This window comes from Manis javanica, chromosome 10 (genome assembly GCF_040802235.1).
Source record: "Manis javanica isolate MJ-LG chromosome 10, MJ_LKY, whole genome shotgun sequence".
NCBI lineage: Eukaryota > Metazoa > Chordata > Mammalia > Pholidota > Manidae > Manis > Manis javanica.
In genome coordinates this window covers 78,595,094-78,618,452 of record NC_133165.1, presented here as the reverse complement: position 1 = coordinate 78,618,452, position 23,359 = coordinate 78,595,094, and the positions used below count along the sequence as shown (strand labels likewise).

General features: G+C 53.3%; 1 protein-coding gene across 1 annotated transcript; it reads right to left on the bottom strand.

The window, feature by feature from the left end:
- Positions 1-128: 128 nt before the first annotated feature.
- On the bottom strand, positions 129-22,722 carry CTDSP2 (CTD small phosphatase 2). The gene is made up of 8 exons (XM_017647406.3): positions 22,223-22,722; positions 9,186-9,334; positions 7,583-7,621; positions 7,042-7,143; positions 6,434-6,490; positions 4,307-4,399; positions 3,981-4,166; positions 129-3,807 (listed from the first exon to the last, which is right to left on the bottom strand). The coding sequence occupies exons 1-8, from the start codon at positions 22,284-22,286 to the stop codon at positions 3,682-3,684; spliced, it is 816 nt and encodes a 271-aa protein (XP_017502895.1). The 5' UTR covers positions 22,287-22,722; the 3' UTR covers positions 129-3,681.
- Positions 22,723-23,359: the final 637 nt, after the last annotated feature.

Here is a 23,359-nt window from a genome sequence, read left to right as displayed (position 1 = left end):
GCTGGCCTCCCAGTCAGAGGCAATGGCTTGCCCAGCCTGGGTACCCCAGCCTCGTCATGATGGGTGTTGCAAGGGAAGAAGGGTATGCCTGGTGAGTGCCCGAATGAACAGCAGGGCCAGGAGGCAGCTCCCATTCCTGGATGGGTTTTTTAAACCCTCTTTTATTAATTGTAAGTATTACAAATATTCCAAAAATATAAACAGACACTTAATGGCGTCCTACATTTCAAGTTTTCGAATACAACAAATTTATCAAACCATAAATCTGAGAGCAATGTAGTCAGAGTTCCATACCCCAGTCACAGTGGGAAACATCCCCACCCTCCAAATGGCACCTTGAAGGGGGAAAAGTGGCACAACGTGAAACAGCAAACCTGGAATTACTACAAGAAAGAAGCTCACGGGGCCCAAATTCAGCGGCAGGCCTTACAGCACTAAAGGAACAGGACAGGGCCAGACCTCTGCCTTCCCTCCCCCATTTGAATGCAAATATTTACCAGTATTACAAAATAAAAAACAGAAAGACAAAAGTAAAACCCCATTTTACAAAAGGTGACTGAGGGTCGATAATGGTTAAGTAACCAACTGAAGACCTGGAGGGAAAATAGGCTTACCTTCCAGATGCTGGGCCTGCCAGGGGACACGGGATTTAGGACAGCCTTACAAGGGGACTGCCCTGCTGAATGAGGCCTCGGAAACAGGCTGGGGGCAGAACTGAACGGGATGCACTTCCCTGGGAATGAGTGCCTTTAGACTTCCATGCTTTTAGCACAAAGAAGCTTCTGGGCTATAGTTAATAGAGGTGAATTTGTACACTTAAAAAATGGTCAAAATCTTTGGGAGGCAGGAGGCAACTAAACAGAAGGCCCCAGGTAACTGAAGGCAAATTTACTCAACCTCTAAGCAAGGGACCTATAGGCCTCCAGTGTCCCCTCTACAATGTGCAGAGTGGTGACTCTTACTGACCCTTTCCAGACTGGTCCTGTGTCCAAAGCTCCCCCTATGAGAGGGACACGAACATCAGGCTTTTGATTTAGCCCAATCAGAGAGACACACTGTGTCCCTCAAGAGGCACCTGACAGAACTGACCCTGACAGGTGGGCAGATTCCTGGCATGGCTTGAATTGGGGCTGACCGGCACGGTAGCCTGCCTCCCGAAGACCAGCCTCAGAAGGGAAGGGCAGTGGGAAGCCCCAGAACAGACCCTGGGATGAACTAGTTCCCTTAGTCTTGCCCTCCTCCAATATTGAGTCAGGCCTGATTCCTCTAAGGAGCAAGTTTTGCAACCATCACTGGCCCCTACCATGCCTTGGGCCTGGAAATGAGGCAGTAAACCATGACTTCAGGCAGGCTCTGGTCCACACGGACGGACCGTTTAGATTTATTTGGCTGAGTTGTTTCTCCAGGGAAGGGAGAGGGGCAAATGGAAATACGGTGTTTCTGCTGAGGAAATGCAGGTGGGCAGGGCAGGGTTCTGCTGAGAGCCAGGCCTGCAGAGCAGGGTCTCCTGCGGACACGGCAGGGACACCTCCACCGAGCTACCTGGGCTCTACTCCTGAGTCATACTGGGACAAGCCTGATAGGAAAGGGGGAATCTGGGCTCTTCCTCCACCTGGAAAAACATGGAGACCCCAAAGATGGCAGAAGGGCCCTAAAAACTGGATCAGCAGAGCCTTTTATTGCTTATTTAATCAGAAAAGCTTGATCAGGCCCAGATGGCAGATTTGGCCCAGGGTCTAACCCCTAGGGTAGGGCTTGGGAAAGTATCCCCCAAGCCCATATTAGGATAGAGGCCTGGGCCAGAGCCTCAGAGTCAGAAGCCCCCATTTTCCTTCAGGAGGATCATTCCTGGGTAGCACCTCTTCCCCTGCCAGCAGAACGCTGCACACACTAGGGAATGATGCTGAGGGAGGGCTCTGTTTCACTTCTGTGATACCAAAGGGAGAGACAAGGTCTTACAGCCCTGAGGGGAAGGAGGGAGGTGGCACCACAGTGTTGAGAAGGTGTGACAGCCAGCTACCACTCAGAACACTGAGCTGCCACCTCACCTGCTGTGCAGGAAGCTGGGCAGCTCCTCAGCTGGGGCCTGCATGTGGGAGCGGAAAGGGTAAGGGGAGGGGAGGTGTCCTCTTGCCTGAAAAAGTTCACCATGTCTGACACCTGCCTCCAGGGAAAAAACAGCTGGGGAAGGAGGGAAGACAGGAGAACCCCACCCAACCCCTGGGGAGGCTTCGATTAAGGCAGTGATGCTGACGTGGGGCTCCCTTTTGGGGGGCCCCTTGTACTCCCAATTACAGCAGCTTTCCCCTTTTGCTTTCCATCCCGGGAAAACTTCCATTTTGTGACAATTTTTAAAGCATTCACTATTAAGAAACACTGAAAGCAAAAGACTGACAAAGGTGTGCAGAGGGCTCACTCACACCTGGTACCCAGGGCAGGGGCAGGTGTGCAAGCCTGGCAAGCTGGACGACGGAACCCCCATCCCCTCAGCCTGGGCAGAGCAGGTCTACCTCTGAGGCCCCGGAGAGAAAAAGCAACAGCCAGGTGGGATGAGCACTGGAGCAGAACGCCCACTTGGCACAAGCCAGGCGTCAGGGGAAGACAGCAAAGAGCCCTGCCCACAGAGCGCCAGGGAGGGAGCAGAGCACCCTTCCTGCACGTTGGACACCAGCCCTTCGCCAGCAAAAGCAGAGTCCCTGCAGAGCGGGCTGAGGGACACAGCCCCAAGCTCAGCGGACCTACCAGCTGAAGGATACACACCATGCTCCCACATCTTCCTCTTTCCTGCGCCCCAGGGCCTCCCACCTCCATCTCAGGCTCAGGACCACAGCTGTCAGAAACAAAACAGGTCCCACACTCCATGTTCAGAAAGAGAATTTTAAAACAGAGTCAAAAGAACGGAAATCAATTATCTGTCCTCTTCCATAGCAGGGAGGAGACATCCTTCCCCATGGTTCAAGACTATGGCTAGGTGGTGAGGAAGGCAGGCCCGGTACCCAAGCCTTGGGGAGACACAGAAAGGGCTCACGTTGGCACTTGGCTGGAGGCAGGTGCTGCCCTTGGCCCACAGGACTTGATGGCCACTGGGAACGAGTTCTGGACACAAGCTTTCATCTTTCCAGAAATGCCATCTGTCTACAGCAGCTGGCTGGAAAACGGTTTAGAAAGGTGAGTGCCTGGGGTCAACGAAGGCATTCTTCCCGTGGCATTACAACACTGCGGAAAGGCCATGGGTTTGGCAACAGAACCTTCAAAAGTCTTCATCCCAACAGGGCTCAGTGGCTCTCAGGGGGACCGGAGGGGAGATGAACTTGGAGAGAATCTTGGTCTTTCAGCTTCTCCCTGAACCTGAAACAACTTACATCCATCGCTCAAGGCAAGACACGCATGTACTCTCTCCCTCTCCTCTCTCTCCTCTCTCTCTCACACACACACACACACACATACATACATACACACAATCTTGGGAGCCCAATTCAGGGAGCAGGCAGCTCTCGGTATTGTCAGCTGGTATTTGCCCACTTAACATCTAACCTGTCCTAAAGCCCTTTACTATCACTTCCATTTCCAGGCCCCGCTTGGTGAGATGCTCTATTGCCGCTCCGTCTGTCAGGCTGATCATAAAGGCACAGTGTAGGGAAGTCCCCTACTGGGATGGCTGTTGTTTGGAAGAAGGGAATGCTAAGGGGCCCGCAGCTGTCCAAGGCTGGTGTAGACATCCTCTGCTCCACTCAATTCCTCAAAGATTGGGATCAGGTTCAGCAACTCAGTGTCTGCCATGTCATCAAACCAAGACTGCACGGGCACCTGGGGCAGGGAGAAGGTGGCATAAGTCTCCTGACTGCCAGTTCTGCCCTCCATTGCTCCAGAGCCGCCAGGGTTGGCTGGGCCCACCCGTGGTGTTGCACTCCTCTGCTAAAACCCGGCTCCACTGCCGCTGCCCTCCCCCGCCCTGCAGTGTGGGGGCCCGGAACACTCACGGCATTCTCTGGGTGGAAGATGTAAGAGGCGGGCGAGTTGTCCAGAATGAGGGTTTTCCTCAGGTCCCTTCCCAGGCGGCTGAGGTCCTTGACATAGCAGCCCTGATGGAACACGCAGGACTCACGGAAGAGGCGGGCCCGGAACACCCCACACCTGTCCAGCAGATCAGTCACAGGGTCGGCATACTGGAGAGGAGAAGACGCCTTTGTTTGGATGCAGTCCTGGCTCCCCTGGGGTGTCCAGTGGGCCAGCAAGGAGCTGCTGGACCACCCCTGTAGCCACCACACCTGGTCCCAGTTCCCGACTCCCTCCTGTCCCCAAGTACCTTGGCCAGGCTGGCAGTGAAGAGAACACATTCAAAGAGTTCCCCCATTCGTCTCAGGAACTCATCCACATAAGGCCTCTTGAGCACATAGACCTGAGGAGAAGATGCTGGGTTGCTGGCGGCGTCCCCGCGAGGGAAGCATCACAGTGCTGTTACTGCCCCCTCCACAGAGGGCAGCAAGTAGGTTCTGACTGACTCTGTCCAGACTCCCCCCCAGCTTCTGCCCTGCAGACCAGGACCCTAGCATCACCCCTCACCAGGCTTCTGCTGGTTTGGGGGTCCAACCTTGACCCAGACTGGGAAGAAGCGCACATACCTATGTCCCAGGAGCCATCTGTTTCCCATGGTGAACCATCAGCTGCCTCCAGAAACAAGTAATCAAGAATAGGCCTCACAGATGGAAATAGCCTATCCTGGATTACTTGAATCCAGCCACAGCCTCCGTGGAGCTTCCTGTCCTTGGCTCTGGCAGGGCAGTCTGTCCAGGTCACAGTCAGGCAAGGCCAAGGACTCCCCCAAACCTCACGCCCTGACAGAGCTTCTCTGAAATGCAGCAGGGAGAAGTGACTTTTTCCCTCAATGACTGCAGGTCAGACACTCGGCATCTCACTCTAGCACCCTCCACCCATTTTGGGCCAGCCACCCTAACACTCACATGTACCTTTTGTGAGCTTGCATGTTTTGGCCTACAAGGTTCACAGGCCACAGGTCTGACAGGTCTGTGCTCCACGCTTCCCCCTCCTGCTTCTTCCCCGCCCATCCAGCCTACCCAGGTGCTACCAGAACTACTCGCCCAAAGCGTCGTTTCATCATGTCACTCCCTCTCAAAGCGCACACGGCCTGCTGTGCCTCTCCACCCCAGAAGGGGCCTCAACCAGCTCCGCAGACCCCTCCTGGCTCTGCAGCAGAAACCTCTGGCCGACAGCCACAGCTTGGCTCCTTTTCACTTGCTGTCTTTTCAACCTTTGATGAGTCCCTCCCTCTGCCTGGCTACTCAGCAAGCTTGGCATCCCCTCACTACTCTTTGCCAAAAACCCACCTTCTGCCGGTGGCCCCCCTCATTTTCATCTCACTCCTTTTTCATTATTTAGTCTTCTTCTCATTAACTAGGGAGGGGTTCACAGTATATATTTTGCCTGTTCAAAAATATGCTTTCATCTTTTCCTGTGGGTTTTGTACATCTCTATACTGTCAATTAGTGGCTGTGGGGGCGAGGCTGGGCAGTCCCAGGGCCAAGCCTGTTCTGAGCAAGGGCCAGTGCTGGGCTGGCAGAGCACCTCAGCTGGGAGAGGCAGTGGTGGTGAAGGAAAGCTTCTAATAGGCACAGGACAGTGATGAACACACACGGAAGCATTTCCCTACAGTAACAGCTCTTCTGTTTGAGCAGGTCATGCAAACAAATATCAGGGCTATGAGGGCAGTTTCCAATGGTCCTACTCGCAGGCTGGCTGGGAGGAATTTTCGCACAAGTGTTTTAAGTAAATGGTTTTTTACTATCAACACCATATGATCCCTAACCCTGGACTGAACAGGTTATGCAAGGGCAGAGCCTGAGCTTATTTAGACTCAAGTGCTCTTTGATAGATATGTGTAAGCATTTACTGGGGCAGAAGCCAGTGTAGGGACCCAAGGGAGGAGAGTTGGAGAAGGCTTCACAAGGACATGCCTGATAGGGGGAGAAGAACTTTGCTAGCTGGATGGACTGGGTGGTATGGGGAAGAGGGACTAGGGCTAGCAGTGGCTTCCTTGACTGCAACAAGCCAAGACCCCAGCTATTCAGGATTGGAGAAAAAGTAGTAAACCGTATAATGGGCTGGCCACACTGAGGGAGGGTGGGGGAGGAGCCAGGTAACCAGAAAATGATAGCTAGTACTATTACTAAATAATAATACTTAGTTTGGAACAACTTGGCTGCAAAGAGAAAAAAAGGAAAAAGATAAAACAGCTAGAGAGGGATGAGGGGCTAAATTTTTGTTTTTAAGATGAGAAAAGTGGTGAGTATGAAAGGTAGCAATAAAAAAGGAGAGGCCGGAGTTGCAGAAAAGGTATTAACTGATGGAACCAAGCCGTGAGGGGGGCAGGGCCCCTGAGCCCTCTGGGCTGGGTGTGGCCTGGCAGGCAGCTCACCTGGTGAGTGGTCCCCTCAATCTCTACAGGCACTATGAAGTCAGCATTGTTGATTGGCTGAAAGGCAGAAAAATTCCTCAGGTCAGCAGTGGGAAGGAGGCCAGAAGCCTGGGCCACACCCCAAAATGTGCTGCAGCCACTGCCCCTCCCCCTGGGAGGGATGGGGAGGAACAGAGCTTAGAGACTCCAGGAAGCTCCTCTCCCCAGGAGAGAATGCCATAGCGCCTCTGGGCCTCCCTACCTACCAGCCCCTACCCCAAATTCTACCTGAGCTGAGGGTCTCAGGGCCTTGAGTTATCAAACATCTTGAGAAAACAAAGAGGAGCAAGGTGCAAGGCTGACTCAACTCCTCTTGGGCTTGCTCTGGACACAGCCCTGGCAGTTCCCTGGGCTGGGTATGGGTCGGGGGGGGTTGCAGCCTGTTGGCAGTGGTTGGATGGGGGAGAGTTTTCCCCAGAAAATTTGTGAGGCTAGTGTGGTCAAAATGCCAGAGAACAAGCCCTCCCTCTTCTAATCATGTTCTAGAATCACCTCAGCTGTCTCGCAGCACCGTCAAGCTCACAAGACAGCCCAAGACAGGTGGAGGAGAGTGCCAAATGCTGAGTTACCTTAAAGGAGCTGTGCACAAGGGTTTCATCCAAGTCAATCACCACGCAGATCCTTCCTTGATCTTCTTCTGTCACCTCTGGGAGCAGACAGGTCCCTGGGATCTAAAACCAGAGCTAGGCTGCTGAGCTCTGCCAGCAAGGAAGCCCAGTTGTTCCCCTCAGCAGAACCCTGGAAGAGCTAGCAACATCCAGGACATGGAGAACCCCTAACTTTAACCTGGGAGAGGTGCCACTTGAAGGCTGAGAGGTAGAGAAAAAAGAGACAGAGTTGGCTTCTTGCCTTCAGCCTCCCACTGGGACTATGAGGTGACCTGGACAATGGAGACAGAGTCCAGGGCTGGTGTGGGATGGACACCAGCTGTCCCCTTGAAACTTAATGCCCTTTCTGCAGTGGGCCCTCAGCAAATATCTGGAACAAATGCTTTCCCAGGGTGGGGAGGTGGCCAGCAGGCACCTTCTGGCGGAGTACATCATTCCACAACAGTAGCAGAGGTCACTGGGCCTTGGGCTGCTGAGCACATACCCTGTATGATCCACATACCTGATAAAACTGGTACTGGAGACACTGCAGCAGATCCGACTGTGAGAGAAAAGGAGCTGGTTGGTCAATCTGCCACTGCTGTCCCCGCCCATCTAAAGCCCCCCGGCATCAGTCCCGGGCCTGGAGGGTAATTTCTTCCCTAAGACCGTAGCCCCCTAGAAGGTCCTACAGGACAAAAGTGACTTTTCTTACGAGCTGGGCAGGGAAGTGGAAAGGACAGAGCATCCTCTGCACCCAGACCTGATGAAGGAGAGAGAAGGCAGTGTCCCTGTTCTCAGCTTCTGCTGCCCATCAGTGGGACAAACTGAGGACAGGGAACCCCAGTAGTGGGGGCAGAGGCAGAACCAAAATCAGAACTCCGCTGTGGTGACTTAGCCGCCTTCAGTCCTGGAGCCCAGCCTTCTCTTTGAGAACGTGTTTTCTATACCCACCTTGCAGGGATACACTGGGGGAGGGTGGGTGCTGAGCCCCTATAAAACGTTATAGAAGCCCAAGTGAACAAGCGTGGGTCCTAAAATGGGAAAGAGGTGGAGTGCAGAGAGATCAGAAAGGCTTCCCCCACCTTTTGCTAGTAGCAAAAATGTTGTTAGTGGTTGTAAAATAAAGTGTTTTTAATGGAAACCCCTTAGAAATGGAAACCCTGGCACTTTGAAAAACTTACTGCTGACATTTAGTGTATTTCCTTCAAGTTTGTTTTAACAGTCTTTTTTCCTATCATACACAATTCTGCATTCTGCTTTTTGACTTAAAGTTGCAACTCAATATTCTTCCATGTTACTGTGAACTCCTTGTAAAACTAATTGCTCAGCACTGCTGTCACATCATGCTTTATTTTTTTATTTCCCCCAATGGAGCAATGAAGTATTTTTCATGTGATGCACGTCCTCAGCCTGGCTTTGAGAGACAGGAAGGATCAGCTAGACCCTGGTGTTTCAGCACAGAGTTCCAGTGGCAGAGGGGGGTTTGGCTCTGGGCTGTCCCCACCCTTGAAATGCCAGACATTATCTTCCTATCATTGTGAGAGTTGAGGACACCCACACATTTCCAAATATCTCTCACAGAAACAGGTGAGAGGGCTGGAAGAGGTTATCAGAGTGTGGCAGAAATTCAGTTTCTCGGTTCCTGAGCGTCAAGTACCTCGGAAGGTAGCTTTGCACAGTGAAAACACAACAACACACACAGAATTTACAGCCAGAGAGGCATGAGACTGAACCATGAAACTCCCAAAGAACCATTTATTAACCATTAATTCTTCAGGACTATATAAACCTGCTGGGCCTCAGTTTTCACATCTGTTTATGTGCGAACCCTGTGACTCCCCCTGCAGGGCTGGTATATGGCTCCCATGAGTACCTTGCATAGCACTTGGGACCTCAAAGGATCTGGACCATAGGGACCTCTAAAACGACAGGGACATTGGATGGCCCACATCACAACAGGAGGCAAGCAAGGAGCTGGACCACCACAGGAAAGAAGAGGAAGGGCCTCCCCCAAGCCAGAGATCTTTGTGTCCCCGGCAACGCTACCTCGCCCACATGCTGTGGTGCAGAGACCCCTGCCGGCAGCCCCTCCTTGCTGCCATCACACCACCCTGATCAGGTACCTTAGCAATGGTGCTGGCTTCCTCCTTGTATGCGGAGAGCTCAGTGCAAGAGCTTGACTGGCCAACATGCTGGGCACGGAAACAGCAGAAAAGCGCCTTGAAGATGTTACGTCCACGAGGCTTCTTGGGAGAGGACTTGGAGACCAGGCCTGGAGTGGAGGGAATGATGAGGCATTAGGCACAGGGTGTCTGGGCCCACAGGCACCCACCAGGCCATATCCCTTCTAGTCTGTAGGCTCCACCAGGGCACACGTGTGTTTGGCCAACCACCAAACACAGTCAACAGTGAGGCGTACATGCTTATTCCATCTCTTTAAAGCAGGAACAGCAGGAACCCCAACTGTCTTGTTGGGAAATGAGCTGCAGAGAATCTGCTTCATTCCATGGTAGGGGAGGGACATTCCAAAGTTGGGGCCGGGTATAGAATCCAGGGGTCTTGCTGCTCTGGCAGCAGCACAAAATTAATTCACCGAACTCAATTAGCAAAAACAAAAATCCTTCCTAACACCAGCTCCCAGAAGAACCACCCATTCTAGACAAGGGAGTAACCTGGGCCCCTTCTAATGGAGCTGCTGCTCTGGGCAAGGTCAGCTTCCCCAGATGTGGGGTCAGTGGCAGCAGACGTGAACCCAGACTACAAGCAGCAGCCTAGAAAACAGAACAGCTGCAGCCCCACAGAACAGTGAGCCCCTCCTCCTGCCTCTGTAAACCACTGTCCTTCCTACTCCATCCCCTCAGAGACACAAGGACGGTAAGCCCAGGCATGTGAGCCCCTGGGGCAGTATTGCCTTCTAAGCTATGGCCTTGCTTCCAGACTGCAGCTGCTTAGCCCTGGGGCTTGACGCTTCAGGCTTTGGAAATACATACGAAGCTATCTTAAGACAATACGAATGTATTTCTGGAGAGAGGCAGCCCCAGGAAAGCCAAACTGATACAAAAAGCTATGGGCACTGCAGCATTAGCCAGAAAATGGACTTCGGAATATCTCTTTCAAGTTCTTTTGCTCTTAGATGAACTTTCTGGCAACTGTTGAACCAGAGGAGGACACGATGGGTGCTGCGGCCAGGAGGTGGCGCTGCACAATTGCTGCCGGAATGGTCTTCAGCCACAGGTCTCCCCAGGCCTGAGCAGGAGAGGCCTAAGGATTAAACCCACTCCTCTGCGCAGGAAAACAGACTCCGGAGACATCTCTGTCTCGGGGATGGGGGGAAGGCAAACAGAACATGCACTGAGGTCAACCTTTCCTTTGAGAAGGGGAAGGCGGTGTGGTGGGGGCTTAGTCCTCAGCATGCCACACACTGAGGGGGCTCTGTGCAGAAGGCGATGGGAGAGCTACTTAACACCCAGTTGCTGGACTGCCTGTACCCCTGGAGAGGAGAGAAAACCAAACTCTGCTCTCCTTGATGTGGCTGGACCAGCGCTCAGTCAGGTGGCAGTAGACGCAGCCCCAGCACAGGGGACTCAGGGGACTCAACAGAAAGGCGGAAGGCACCCTGCTCAGTGCAGAGCTTGCTCCCTCTGCCCCCTCCCTGGGTTAGGCCAGAGCTCTTGACACTAGTATGACCATTAGAAACCTTGTAGCAAATGAGCAGGCCGCCCCAGCTGTTAGCCTAAAAACCGGGACAGCACTCCTGAGCTCTCAGCCCAGACTTCCCAGGACTGGGGAATTCGTCCCGAAGGAAGATGCTGCACTGGGTCTTCCCTGGAACCTGCCCACCCAATGCCCCTTAACTAAGAAGACAAGCATTAGAGCTCAGCCCAGCATTAAGATGGCACGATGGAAGTTCTTTGGACTCTTTCCTAATAAATAACCTGAACCGAAATCAGGAGAGCTCTCGATCACTTTCTCCACCTGCCTGCACAGCCCACACTCAATTCCAAGCCCAGGGACTCAAACATACAAAGCTCCAAAGCTGAGCCATCACTTTTCCCTTGGTTTATAGTTTCTTCACACAGAACCACAATCAGGGGCTTACGACAGGCATGGGGCCTTTCTGAAAAGGCCACACAGCCCAAGCCTGTCCTGAAGGGCTGTCAAGAACACCCTCAGCACCTTAGTGACAGACACTGTGAAGGCCGAGTGACCCTGGGAGGCAGGAGGGTCAAACAGGCAGCTGGCTGCGCCCCAGAGAGGCCTTGCTGGTGCCACTGAGGGAAGCCCACCGCCAGAAATGCCCCAGCCTTTGGGAGCTTTGCCAGGGTGGGGCCAGGCGGGGCTCCTCGGCTTGGTTCCAACTCTGCAGGGCACGAGGACCCTCTCAAAAACAGAGTGTTAACAGGTCCTCTGCTGCGGGGGCCCCACTTCTCTCAACCCTCTCCAGGCTGTTTTGTCCTCCTCACCTGCACAAACACTGCCTCTGGGAATTCACAGGGGAAAGGTACCCAGTCTGGTTGGTACATTCACCGGCCTCAGGCCCTCTGCATAGCAGATGCTCAACAACTTTGACTGCGGTCAATGACTTGGGGCCTCCAGGGCATCTGCCACTCTACATTCAGGACCTCTAGAAGCCTTCCCTGGTTTGCAACAGCTGAGAATTAGAAAAAGTTTCCCTTAAGTCAAGAGAAAAGGGTAGGCTCTGAAGGATGTGAGCACCAAGCCCCTTATTCTATCTAGGCCTTGGTCATGTTTACTGAGCACCAGGGATGTGCCAGGTCTGTGTCAGGACACTGATGTCACTACCTCATTTATTCCTCACTACAAACACATGTGTAGGCAATAATTCCCCATTTTAGGAAAGGGAAACTGAAGCACAGAGAGGTTAAGTAACATGCTTGAGGTTACACAGGTAGTATGATGGCAGAGGCAGGATTTGAACACAGACCTGCCTGAACCCAGAGCCAGGGCTCTTAGCCTCTTCCCCACAGGGGTCCCGAAGGCTCAGCAAATGTTTCCTCCTCCAACACCTGGGAGGTGGTGGGCACTCTCAAGGTCTCTTAGCATGTCTGTTCTACTCCTTTCCAGGCTGGGCTGGTAAGGGATCAATTTGGGGTCCAGCCCCTCTTCTTTGCTGTCCTCTTGAGCAGGCTATGAAAGGTACAAGGCTCTGGGATTACCTTCCAGGGCTCGCTTCACCCCAGCCCTAGCCCTGCACCTGCTCTGACAGGCGGATATCTCTGGGAGATCAAGGGGGACAATAGGGGAGGAAGCTTGGTCCAAGACTGCTTTGTTCAGTGGGTTTAAGGGTGAGGAGGGAACACACACCAGAGTGGGGTCTGAAACTTGTGTCAAAGAGCCTTTGAAAGGGCTCCTTTCAGGCAGCCCTCAGCATTGTGTCCTTGTTAGCCATGTGCAGGCCACTGCCCCCCATCTCCAGGAGAGGAACACTGAGCACAAGAGGACTGAGAGGTCAAGAGGACTGCTTTGCACACGGTTTCCCCACGAGGGAGGGAAGGATTCCAGAGGGTGCCATGTTGCCCCATAATCAGCTGCTCTCCCTTTATCTTCCTGATCTGCTGCTGATGTTCATTTGTTTTCTCTGCTGCAAACATCTGGATTGGGGCTGGATTAGGAGACCAGCAGAGACCTAATGGGGGGAGCTCTGGCTTAAGCAGAAAGGGAGCAGGTGGCTGAAGACAAGCAAGCCAGACCACTCCCCAGCTCCCTGCTACAAGGCTTCATACTGAGGCAGGGTGTGAAGAGCAGGGCAGACATGGCAGATCTTCCCTCTGAGGATCACCTGGGCCAGCGTCCAGGCTCTGCCAGCGACTGACTCAGCCACACCACCTCTCTGTGCCTTAGCTTCCTCATCCAGTAACTGGGACAACAGCAGAGCCTCACTCCTGACTCAAAGGATAAACAAAACTTACTGTTTGCACTGTGCAAACTCTAAAGCTAAATGCAGTGCTAGTTTTTACTGGTTATCTCAGGGAGATGACCACTACTTGGCAACACTGTGGACCTCATTCCAAGGAGGCCAGCAACAGAAGGCAGGAGCTCTCCCACCCCCTCATCCAGCTAAGCTTGAGAACAGAAGGGGAAAGAAAGGTGCCAGAGAAAACTCAGATCATGAACAACCCCTCCACCTTTTCCCAATCACACTACAAAAGTAGTTTTCCAGCTTGCACATGCCCTCACTGGTATTCTGAACATACCAGGGGGCAGGTGTATCTGTTCCCCTCGAGGTAGGCCTTCTTCTGTGTCTACCACTGCTGTCCCCAAGAAGCACCAGATGGGGACAGTATTTGCTTCTGCTTCTTAAGCAGCTGGCGCACATGTGGACACACACACACGCACACGCACACACACATTGGCACATGCACGCAGATGAAGACTGGTTTTGCCAGGACAACACTATTTTTAACCTTCTTCTGAAGGTCAGGTTCAGATATCACCGCTGCCAACAACACAGCTTCGTGTCCCAGCAAAGGAACTCCTCACACATCCGCCTGGGATTCAGCAGAAGGCAAGCTCTCGGGCTATCAGATTTTAACAAGCCCATTCATGTGGAAGGATGCTTTCTTGGTTCATCCCTCAAAAGTACTTCCTTCCCTGCCATCTCCCATCCCCCCAACAGCAAAGAGTTTAGTCTGGCTCTCACTATAAAATGGCCTCTCTGAGGGGCCGCCCTCCCCTTAGCTATTGGAGGAAGGAGAGTATTTGGAGCATTTCCGGCCCTTCTTGGCCAGCTGCCTGGGCCCTGCAGCCAAGACACATCTGATTGGAGCTTCCCATGGAGAGGCGTCCTCCCAGGTCTGCAGCAAGGGGCATCTGTGCCTTGGCTAAGGACTGGCCCTAAAGTGCCAGGTGGACGGAAGGGCTCCCTGGACCAGCAGGTGAGTCGGCAGGGGAACAAGAGGGTGAGAGATGCCTAGACATTCCACACACGGAAAAAGACCAGAAACAACAGAGAAGGTAGACCAGTTTCCATAATGCCCGCCTGCTGATACTGCTCTTATCGCTCTCATCTGTGACAAGGCAGGCAGGGCCTCACCCAGCTCTGCACGTTCCCAAAGTTCTAAAAAGCAAGTGTGAATCTGACAGCATGGACTTTTTAAAAGCAGTTTCAACCATGCTGTTTGGCTCACACCAGTGTGTTCTACCCTGGTGCCCTCCCTGTGGTCAGCATCCGGGCCATTCTACCTATGCAGATATCTGTCAGTTCTTCTTCTCTGGGCTCAACAGGGCTCCCTGCATCCCCCTCTCTTCTTCCTGTGAAATGAGAACTTCCTTCAGTCCTGGGTCCTGGATGTCCCCTGTACGGTGGGGGTGACAGGTCACTCACTACCTTGCCTCCTGCCTTTTTCCTTATCCTCTTCAGCAATCTGGTCACTCATCTATCTCACACAGGACCTCAACTTCAGGAACCCTCCCTCAAGAAAGACTCAGATTAGGGAGCAGGGAATTCCTGGCAACTTATAAAACATGATGAAGATACACTATCAATTTCGGAATCTGCCTTTAAACTAGTTATTGCCAAAACACTCTCCTGGCCAGCTCTAATATACTTTAAAAACCTGCCAAAGGAGGCGGGTTCCCAGAAGAAGCAACATGTCCTGGGCCAGAGAGAGAGAGAGGAGCTGTTTCCTCAGATGTGGCAGCAGCACGCGCAGTCCCGCCCCAGAAGGCTCCTGGATGTCAGGGCGTGACCTGATGGCCCTCAGCAGCAGCACAGACAGACCTGAGACCATCCAGAAAATCGCACAGGGCTGGGTCCTGCCCCTGCCTCGGCAGACGACCTCACCCCATGCAGTGCCAGCTAGGGCAGAGAAGGGGCATCATGGGGCACTGGAAACCACTCTTGCCCACCTTGAGCCTCCCTCTCCGCCTAATGTGGTGCTGAGCAGGCCCCTGGGGAGGCTGGGAGGTTAAGACAAACCTGCTAAGCAGGACACGAACACTCTCTTTCTTGGTGACTGTTTCAGCCCCTCCCTTGGCTCTCTGCTCCTGGCTGGAATGCTTAGATTTGGTAGAAAAGCAAAAAGAATCATGTCTTTCCCTTCTCCACCTATGTAAGCCTGCTTTCTGTGACATATGCATGAGAGTGAGATGGATAAAGAAAAACAAAAGCACAGAAAGAAACAAGGAGCCCTCAACTGTGTCTCCTCTGAGCAGCAAGCAACATAGGTGACATGAGGCATAACTGCTATACAAGGGATTTGGGTTTAAGTCCTGGCTCTGCCATATAGAAGGTGTGGCCTTGGGCCTTGTTTCTTCATCTGTAAAATGGGAGACTAACATTACGTATTTCATAGAGCTGTGCGAACTACCAGGAGCTTAGGAAGTGTCCTGGCCCTGGTTACGTGCCAGAGTCAGGGGCTAGTCATTAAGTACACAGCACTTTCATACCCTTATCTCAGTCTCAATCTCAAAATGTTCACACTGAAAGAGGCCACAGAGATTTCTTCTAATTCTAGAGGTCACACAAAGGTGGCGGGGCCAAGCTGGGAAATGGTCTTTTCCGGGACTCCACAAAAACCAATCCCAGTCTTTCTTTAGCACACACACACAGACTCATTGAGGGTGGCCAACCAGTTCCTTCCTTCCTTCCTTTTGTGGCTGGCCTCTGAGGAGTCTGCCAGGGAAGGAGTGCCAAGGAGTCTGTCCCACCTCCAGGAAACTCACCTGCCCCTACCACACCTGGCTGCTTCACCGGGACCAGGCAACGAATCTGGGTGCGTCCACCTGAGACAGCATTGAGCTACAAATCAGGAAACCTGGCTCTTGCCTCACTTCAGCCTTGCAAACAGTGTGGGTCTTGCCTAAGGCACAACCTCTCCACAGCTCAGTGTCCTCAAAGGGGTGGAAAGGCCTACACTGCACAGTCTCTTACAAGTTGGCTTCAGATCACGTAAATTTGAACTCAGACACCCTTAAAGTGGAATGCACAATGCAAATGAAGAGTGCAGTCACGTTCAGGTCCGACTCTGGAGCGCGATCCAGGCTGACACTAACTAGTTGCTAACCTTGCATGAGGTGCTTCTGCTCCCTCAGCAGAGGTTTTCCTTATCTGTCAAGTGGGGGTAAATTCCTATCTCACAAGGTCACCGCAAGGATTAAGTGAGATACTAGATATAAAAATGCTAAGAGCAGTGCTCTGAAATATTGTCTGTGACCCATACTGGGTAAGTGAGAATCGTTCCCAGTCCATTTATACTCAGATAACTTGAGGACTCCCCTTTAGGCGCCACAGGATCATTAACAAACAACAAAACTGGATCCCTCTAGGGGCCTCTTCCTGCTCAGGGATAAACAGGCAGCTGGGGCCACTGCCGCACTTACCTGGCTCTTTTCCAGGGACACTTGTCAGAATCACAGGGTGCATTTGGAACACAGGCATGCCTGGCCCACCTGCTTGTGCTCTGATTCGGTAGGACCCAGGCGGGGGTCTGTATTTTTAGAAAGTGTCACAGGAGATCCTGATGTGTGCTCCTGGCTGACAGCCAACTCCTAAAGGTTGCCAGTGGTCCTTGACTACCCCACCCCTTTCAGGTACTAGAGGGTGATTCAGCTGGTCCCCTTGGCCTGCTCGCCACCATGCCTCAGCATCTTGGCAGGTCTCAAAGGTTCCCCAGGTTCTGTTTTCCTTCCTAGGGCCCTTGCCCTATTTCATCATGGAGCCAAAAGACCCAAGCCTGCTGTTGCTTCCTGCAGGCCCCAGTTCCTGTGAAGGAGGGGTCCTAGCCCCCTTCTACTTTGGAAACAGAAAAGCTGGGATCCACCATCCTGGGAAAGCACTTTCACAGGCCTGTGTTACGCAATTTGAACTTTTCCATCAATCTGCTTAGCTCTCCTTGGGACTGGGGCCACATTTGGTCCCTGAGAACAGTACAGGTGGGAAAAGAGCAAATCCTATAGGATATGAAAGCTGATCATATGTCATGAGATAAAAGAAGGGATAGAATAAAATCACAGTAAGAGCAAAGTCTGATTTGGGAGCATCTGGGAAGGGAAAGGAAATGTCAGGAGGTCCACTCTGAGATCAAGGTTCAAGGGTAACCTAGCACAGCTGACAATTATGACAAATAAAACAGGACATACACACTCCTGCCCAGAGGGAGGCTGCCTGCTGGCCGGAGGGCACATTCTGTAATACAGACCTGGAGCAGGCACACTCAGACCTGAAGGGCTGGGCACTTTGCCATCAAAGAAACTCAGTTCTAGTTGGCCTCTGGTCCATAGAGGCTTCCCATTCTAAGTCAACTTCTCCACTTTGATTTCTACTCATTCCTTCTTAAGATTTGCTTGTTAACGAGTCAATCTGCATCCCAGTTGGGTACTGTGCCTCTGTTTCAGAAGAGGGAGGCAATCATGTCCGGGCCACACCCAATCCCAAATTCCCAAGACAAGTGAGCTAATTTTGTGCTCCCAGGGCTGGCTGGCCTGAATCAGGATTAAGATGAATGTAACGCTGCGTTTGTGATCAGTGTTGTACCCCAAAACTACAGCAGGAAAGACATAGCTTAAGAGCACCTATTTCTCTTCAATACCTGTTTTTATTTCTCTCCTTCCTACTAGAACTTCCTGAAAGAAACCTGAATCTCACTGGGCTCATTAACTCTCAAAACAAAGCTGACTTTAAGACGACGCAGCACACAGTGGTCTCCAGTATTCACGCATGTCCATTTCGGAGAGGCCAAGCAACTGCTCAGAGGTTTAGACTTTCAGCGACTCTTCACAGGAGGTGCAGAGCTAGCTCCCTGGCCTCCTCCCACCACCAGAAGCCCAGGCTCCAGGGAGAATGGCAACAGCCTCAAGGCACATGCTGTGAGCACTGGTGCACATAATATCCCACCCAAGTCACACTGGCACAAAGCAGGGGTCTGTGCAGCAAGGATGTTTCCAAGCCTCAAAGGCTGATCCTTCCAGGAGGCCCACACCCCACATTAGTGTCCTCTGTGACCCCTGGCCACCTGTCTTTAACAATAAAACCCACGTGACTGTGCAGTTTGCACACAGCTAAGGAAGGGAGTAGCGGTCTAGCTGTGTAAAAAGGTAGGATATTAACACTGATCACCCTAAATAAGTACCAGGCACTACAGAGGTATAAATACCAATATTCCTACTTTACATATAATTTACTCAGAACAGGGAAGAGTCTTGTCAAGTCTCATTGTGAAGAGGAAAAACAGGATTTGCACCCAGGCCCACAGCAACTGATTTTCTCCTGAGATAATTCTTGAGGTAACAACGAACACTTTAACTGCTACCCCTGCCTCCCTCCCCCATTTCACCCAATACAAGGACCAGACCTCTTAAGATGGTAATAAAAGACAATACCCAAAATTACCCAAAAGCTAGTGGGAAGAAAGTTGAGGAGCAAGAGGAAGGAAAACGTATTTGCATGTAAATATGTATGTATTTACATAGTATCTTCCTTTCCCATACTTAATTGCCAACGTTTCTGTTAATTAATTCTCCATGTAAGGCTGAAAGCACCAATTCATCTTGGCTGTAAATGTGACTTCTATAGTATCTACCATTTTAAGTAAGGGATTTGGAAGGTCCCACAGAGAGGAGGTCACAGGACCTCCAAGGCCCAGTTTCATTCAAGCCCTGTGGTTCAGAGAGGAGCAGACAGCAGACAGGCCACCACCAACCTCTGCCACCCCCAGAGGAGTTTTTTGCAGCAATTCCCAAGTCCTGCTCCCTTGAAAGCCCTGCAAGTCAAACTCAGCAGCAGAACTGCAAACTCCCAGCACCAGGATGACAGGCATTTTACAAATTCCTGTTGATGAGTTAACAGCACTTGCCAGGTTCCTTGGTTGGGGGATGGAGGGGAGCAAACACCATACAGGCCCCTACTCCACTCCAACATGGAGGAGAAATTCCAAAAGAGACATAGGAGGGAGCCTCAGCAGCAACAAAGAGGCCAAGAGGGAGACTGGGCAGGGAGAAGGGAGGAACCAGTGGGGCAGGAGGAGCCAGCTGTGCATGCACACTCTGGACCCACACAGAGCAAGCTGAGGCAGAAGGCCCCATTGAGGCTCACTGTAAGCTTTTCAAGTTAAGGACCTATCCATAACTACAGTGAAAGGTGTTTGAGCTTTTTCAAGAGAGATTAAGGCAGACTTTCTCTCTATAAGGCGAAAGCAGAAACTCAAAAAACTTGCCACCATCCTAATTCTTAGGGCTGGTCTGCTACCAAATCTGTTCAGCTGTTCAGCTCCACACGTGAGAAGACAACCCAAGGCTCCATCTTCCTGTGTTTGAGAGGAAGGGGCCTCAGGTCTCACAGAAAACAAAATAGGTCCCAACTGCCCCACAAGGACCTGTGGGTCACTCTAAGCTTGTAAGAGGCTGTCGCCACCCTCTCATTTCACTCTGAGAAGCTACCAGGTGGGTCCTGTTTCCCTGTTTCCCGCCTAACCCCCTCCGCGTACCACCCTTATTAAGGGCTACAAAAAATGGCCCTTCTCTGGCCAAACTGGTAATAACTTTTCTTTTTTCATTTTTGATGTTACACACAACCCTGTTCTTGCTGTACCAGGAAGCCATTTCACCCATCTGTCTGGGAAGATGATCCAATTTCAGTCGTTTTATCATCAATGCTTTTAGCAACTTTGCTCTACTTCCCCAACTGTAATTACCTTTGAATCATCAGCACACCCAGCCAGCCTTAAAGCTCCAAGAACAGAATGCTTAAGAAAAAACAAAACACAAAACCCATGCAGTGGCAAAGAACTTCACCAAAACACCAGCTAAGCTAGGAGCAATTTGGTTTTCTCCTGCAAATTTACTGATTAACTGCCTCACACTTTTGCCTCTTTTCAAAGGGCAGCAGGGCATGGAAATGGGATGCAATGGAGAGGGAAGGTGCAAAGAATTTCTAAAGATGATAATTAGAACATCTGCTCCCCACCTCACTTAAAAAAAGAAAAGATGCAGGATTTATAAATGGTGAGGGACTCAGAAAGTTGGCTCGTTGGTTGCTGGGTGCCCAAGCAACCCTGGGAAGAAAGTACTGCATTTTCTAGAATGCAATGAAATTACTTCAGGGTAGAGAGACCCACGGCTCCTGGCTTGAGAATTCAGATTCCTCTAGGGGTAAGTTTGAAGGACAAGCCACACACAAAAAAGAAAATTAAAAACCTAACTCCAAGAAAATCCATCCCACAGCAGCAACAGAACACTATCAGGAGACCAGCTCTTTGCTTTCTGCTGTCATCTCTATTCTGTTCCCCACTATTTGCCCGGTGGATGAAACTTCCAGCTCTGATTTGTAAGATGTCCTTTCAGCAATCCAGCTATCCCTTATTCCTGGTGTGGTCCCCCCACCCCCTGCGGGGAAGGCACCCTTCCCAGCCCCTGCATGAGGGGTGGACCTGAGAGGGAATGCAAAGGGTTGCTAACCCCCACCCCCGTTCATCAACACTGCCCCCCACCCCCTCTGGAATCCTTCCACACCAAATTTCTTCACCTCTGGCTAGCCCTTGGAGTCCTTTCCTGGGATGGGGCGGGGAGAGTTGGGAACAGGAGCAGTGAAGTTGTAACACAGAAAGCCTCCCCTGTACAGCCCTCAGCACCACTGAGCAGCTAGCAAAGGTGAGGCTGCCGCCTGGGTCACACAGCCTGGCTAGTGATGAAGCCAGGGGAGCGGGGAGGCAGAGGCTTTGCGGGCTTGGGATCTGATGAGACAGGGCTCTACCTCTCCTCAGGGTAGGCATGTTTAAGGAGGGGCAAGTGATGCAGGAATCACACACTGCCCCCTCCCCTTCCATTGCAGGAGTTAGGGAAATGCTCACACCAATAGCCCAGCTTACCCTTAGGCAAGTTAGGGGAGCTCCCTGGGCCCAAAAACCTCAGGAGTTAAGTGATCTGCTGACTAATGTTGCCAAACAGGACGATGTGGGGAGACACTGAGGCCCCGCTGCCGGCTCCCGACCAGGCTCCAGGCCTCGAGGTGTTCAGTTGCAGTACTGGCCGCTGGCGCCCGGTTCTGGGGATTCCAAGCAAGGGCAGGAACGTTTCGAACTTGGTCCCTAGAGCGCACGCTTCCCAGCCTTAGGGCCAGGGCCCCAGTCCAGTAAGTTCTCCAGAAAAAAACGACGCTAGTCCCTACTCCCCGTGGAAATCCAGCCTGATGTTTTAGACACATTCTTCAAGGCCAGAAGAGGAAGGGGGGAAGGAGCAAGGAGTTTCGGGGCTTTCACCGCGACCACACTAAGAGATCCCAGCCTCGGGCCTCAACCTTTCCCCGCTCCCAGGAGAGACCGGGGTCTCACACTGTCGCGTCGCCAAGCCCACCCCCGAGGGCTCCCAACGCTCCTCGCGTCTCCACCTGAACCCCAGGAAGGCGGGAGCCGCGAGCCGTCGCTCACGGAGAACTCCCACTTTCTCGCTGCGCGACTCAGAACCACGCCGGGTCTGATACCATCCGATGAATTATGTAACCAGGGACACCACTCCCGGGCCAAACAAACGCGGCTCTGTGTGCACCAGCAGCCCCGGGGGCGCGCGCGGCAGCAGGGAGGGGCGCCGACAGGGCCTCGGGGTCGGACGCGTGTGCTCCGCGAGAGCCGCAGGGGCACCCTGGCCTCAGCCCCGCGTCGCCAGGTCCCGGCCCAGCGCAGGGCCCAGCCCCTCCCCCACCGCGGCCGCCCCCGCCTCCAGGCGCCGAACTTGGTCCCAAGTCCCGACGGACGCGTCACCGCCCGCCGCCTGAGCGACCTCGGGTTTGGGGGGCCCTGCGAAGTTCTGGACTCCAGTCCCGGCCTTGTTCCAGATCCGGACCTCTCCTCAGCCCTCTCCCCGCGGTGCCAGGGCAGCCGGAAAGTGACGACCCCACCCCCCAACTCCGGAGGGGACGCGCGCAGTGACTCGCGCTTGGAGCGTACCCCTCTCACTGCACCGGGGGGGTGGCGCAGGACGGATGACAGCTGCGCGGATGGTGCCCCTCCCCCTCGGGCGTCGCGGCCCCGCGCAGCCCCCAAGGGGGTCTGGGTACACCCCGCACGCAGGGCCTGAGGGACTAAAGGGGTCTGGTCGGAATCGGCCGCTGAGCCCGGAGAGGTCAGGGTCCGGGATTCGGGTACGGGGCTGTGCCAGCCCCCTCCCCGCCCGGGGGCGACGCAAAGTTTTGGGAAGTTGTTGCCCCTACCTTGCTTGGTGAGCACCAGGGCGTCTTCCCTCCGCGCCTGGGTGATGATGGAGCCGTGTTCCATCTAACAATCCCGCGGGCCCGGGCTGGCTGGGCGGGAGGACGGGCGGGCGCGCAGGCTGGGCTGGGCTGGGGGGCCTGGGTGGGGACCCGCGAGGGCTCTGGCTCCGGCTCTCGAGACTCGGACTCCCGCAGCTGTTCACATCCCTGCTCGCGTTCCCTCCCTGGGCCAGGAAGGGAGGCGGCCTGTACGGAGGGCGGGCGGCCCGGGCAGCGGCTTCCCCGGGTGCCCCGGCCCCGATCCTCCGGCGGCAGCTCCGGGTTCCTCAGTTTGGGTCCAACATGGAGAATCCGGAGCGAAAACAAGAGGAGGAAATGGGACACGGGGCGGTTTCCAGGCTCCCCCCTCCCCTCCGTACTCCGGATAAACAACCCGCGGCTGCAGCGCCCACCCCCGCGCGCCTCTCTGCTCGATCCCCAGCCTCTCCACAGCCCATCGGCGCCTCCAGCTCCAGGGCACCGTCCTAGGCCCCGGGCCTCTCCACACGCAAGCAGCCGGGGCTACGGAACATCCGGAGCTTTGCTATTTTGTTACAGAAAAAGCGAATCCCCGAGGGGGATGGGGTGGCGGGCGAGCAGGCTGGCAGGGGAGACTTGAAACCGCTCCGGGGCTCCGATTGGGCCTCTCGGAGAAAGGGGCGTAGCCCCTTCTTACTATGCGGTGCAGGGACCCAACAACATTCCAGTCGCTACAGCCACGCCCCAGACCACGCCCCCCCGCCCTGCGGAGGCCTTCCAGTCTCCTCGGCCACACCCCCTTTCCAAATACTTAAAAGGACACTCCGAGGCGTAAGGTTTCCCTTCTCGGGGCTGAGGTGTTGCTCGTACGTGTCTACGCCGTACTGTGGAAAGGTTCCGACTTTCGGATAACCAGCGCAACCCGGGAAGTCTAAGGTCGGGCCAGGATGGGAGGGTTTGGGGAAGTTTTCTTACTTTCTGCTTGACCCACGAACCGTGGGCCCTGTGTTGCACATAAAATAGGACAACCATCGAATCCCCTAAGGGATGTGTGTGGGTGGGTGCGGACTCGGGACCTCAAAGAGTGTAAGAGCTGGAACTAACCTCGGGATGGTCTGC

Excerpts from the sequence above, each read along its gene's own strand:
- CTDSP2 (XM_017647406.3), bottom strand. The coding sequence starts at position 22,286 with ATGGAACACGGCTCCATCATCACCCAGGCGCGGAGGGAAGACGCCCTG. Across the intron at positions 7,144-7,582 it reads TCCAGTACCAGTTTTATCAG|ATCCCAGGGACCTGTCTGCT; the intron begins GTATGTGGATCA and ends CTCTGGTTTTAG. Across the intron at positions 4,400-6,433 it reads TTGAGGGGACCACTCACCAG|GTCTATGTGCTCAAGAGGCC; the intron begins GTGAGCTGCCTG and ends TCTTCTCCTCAG.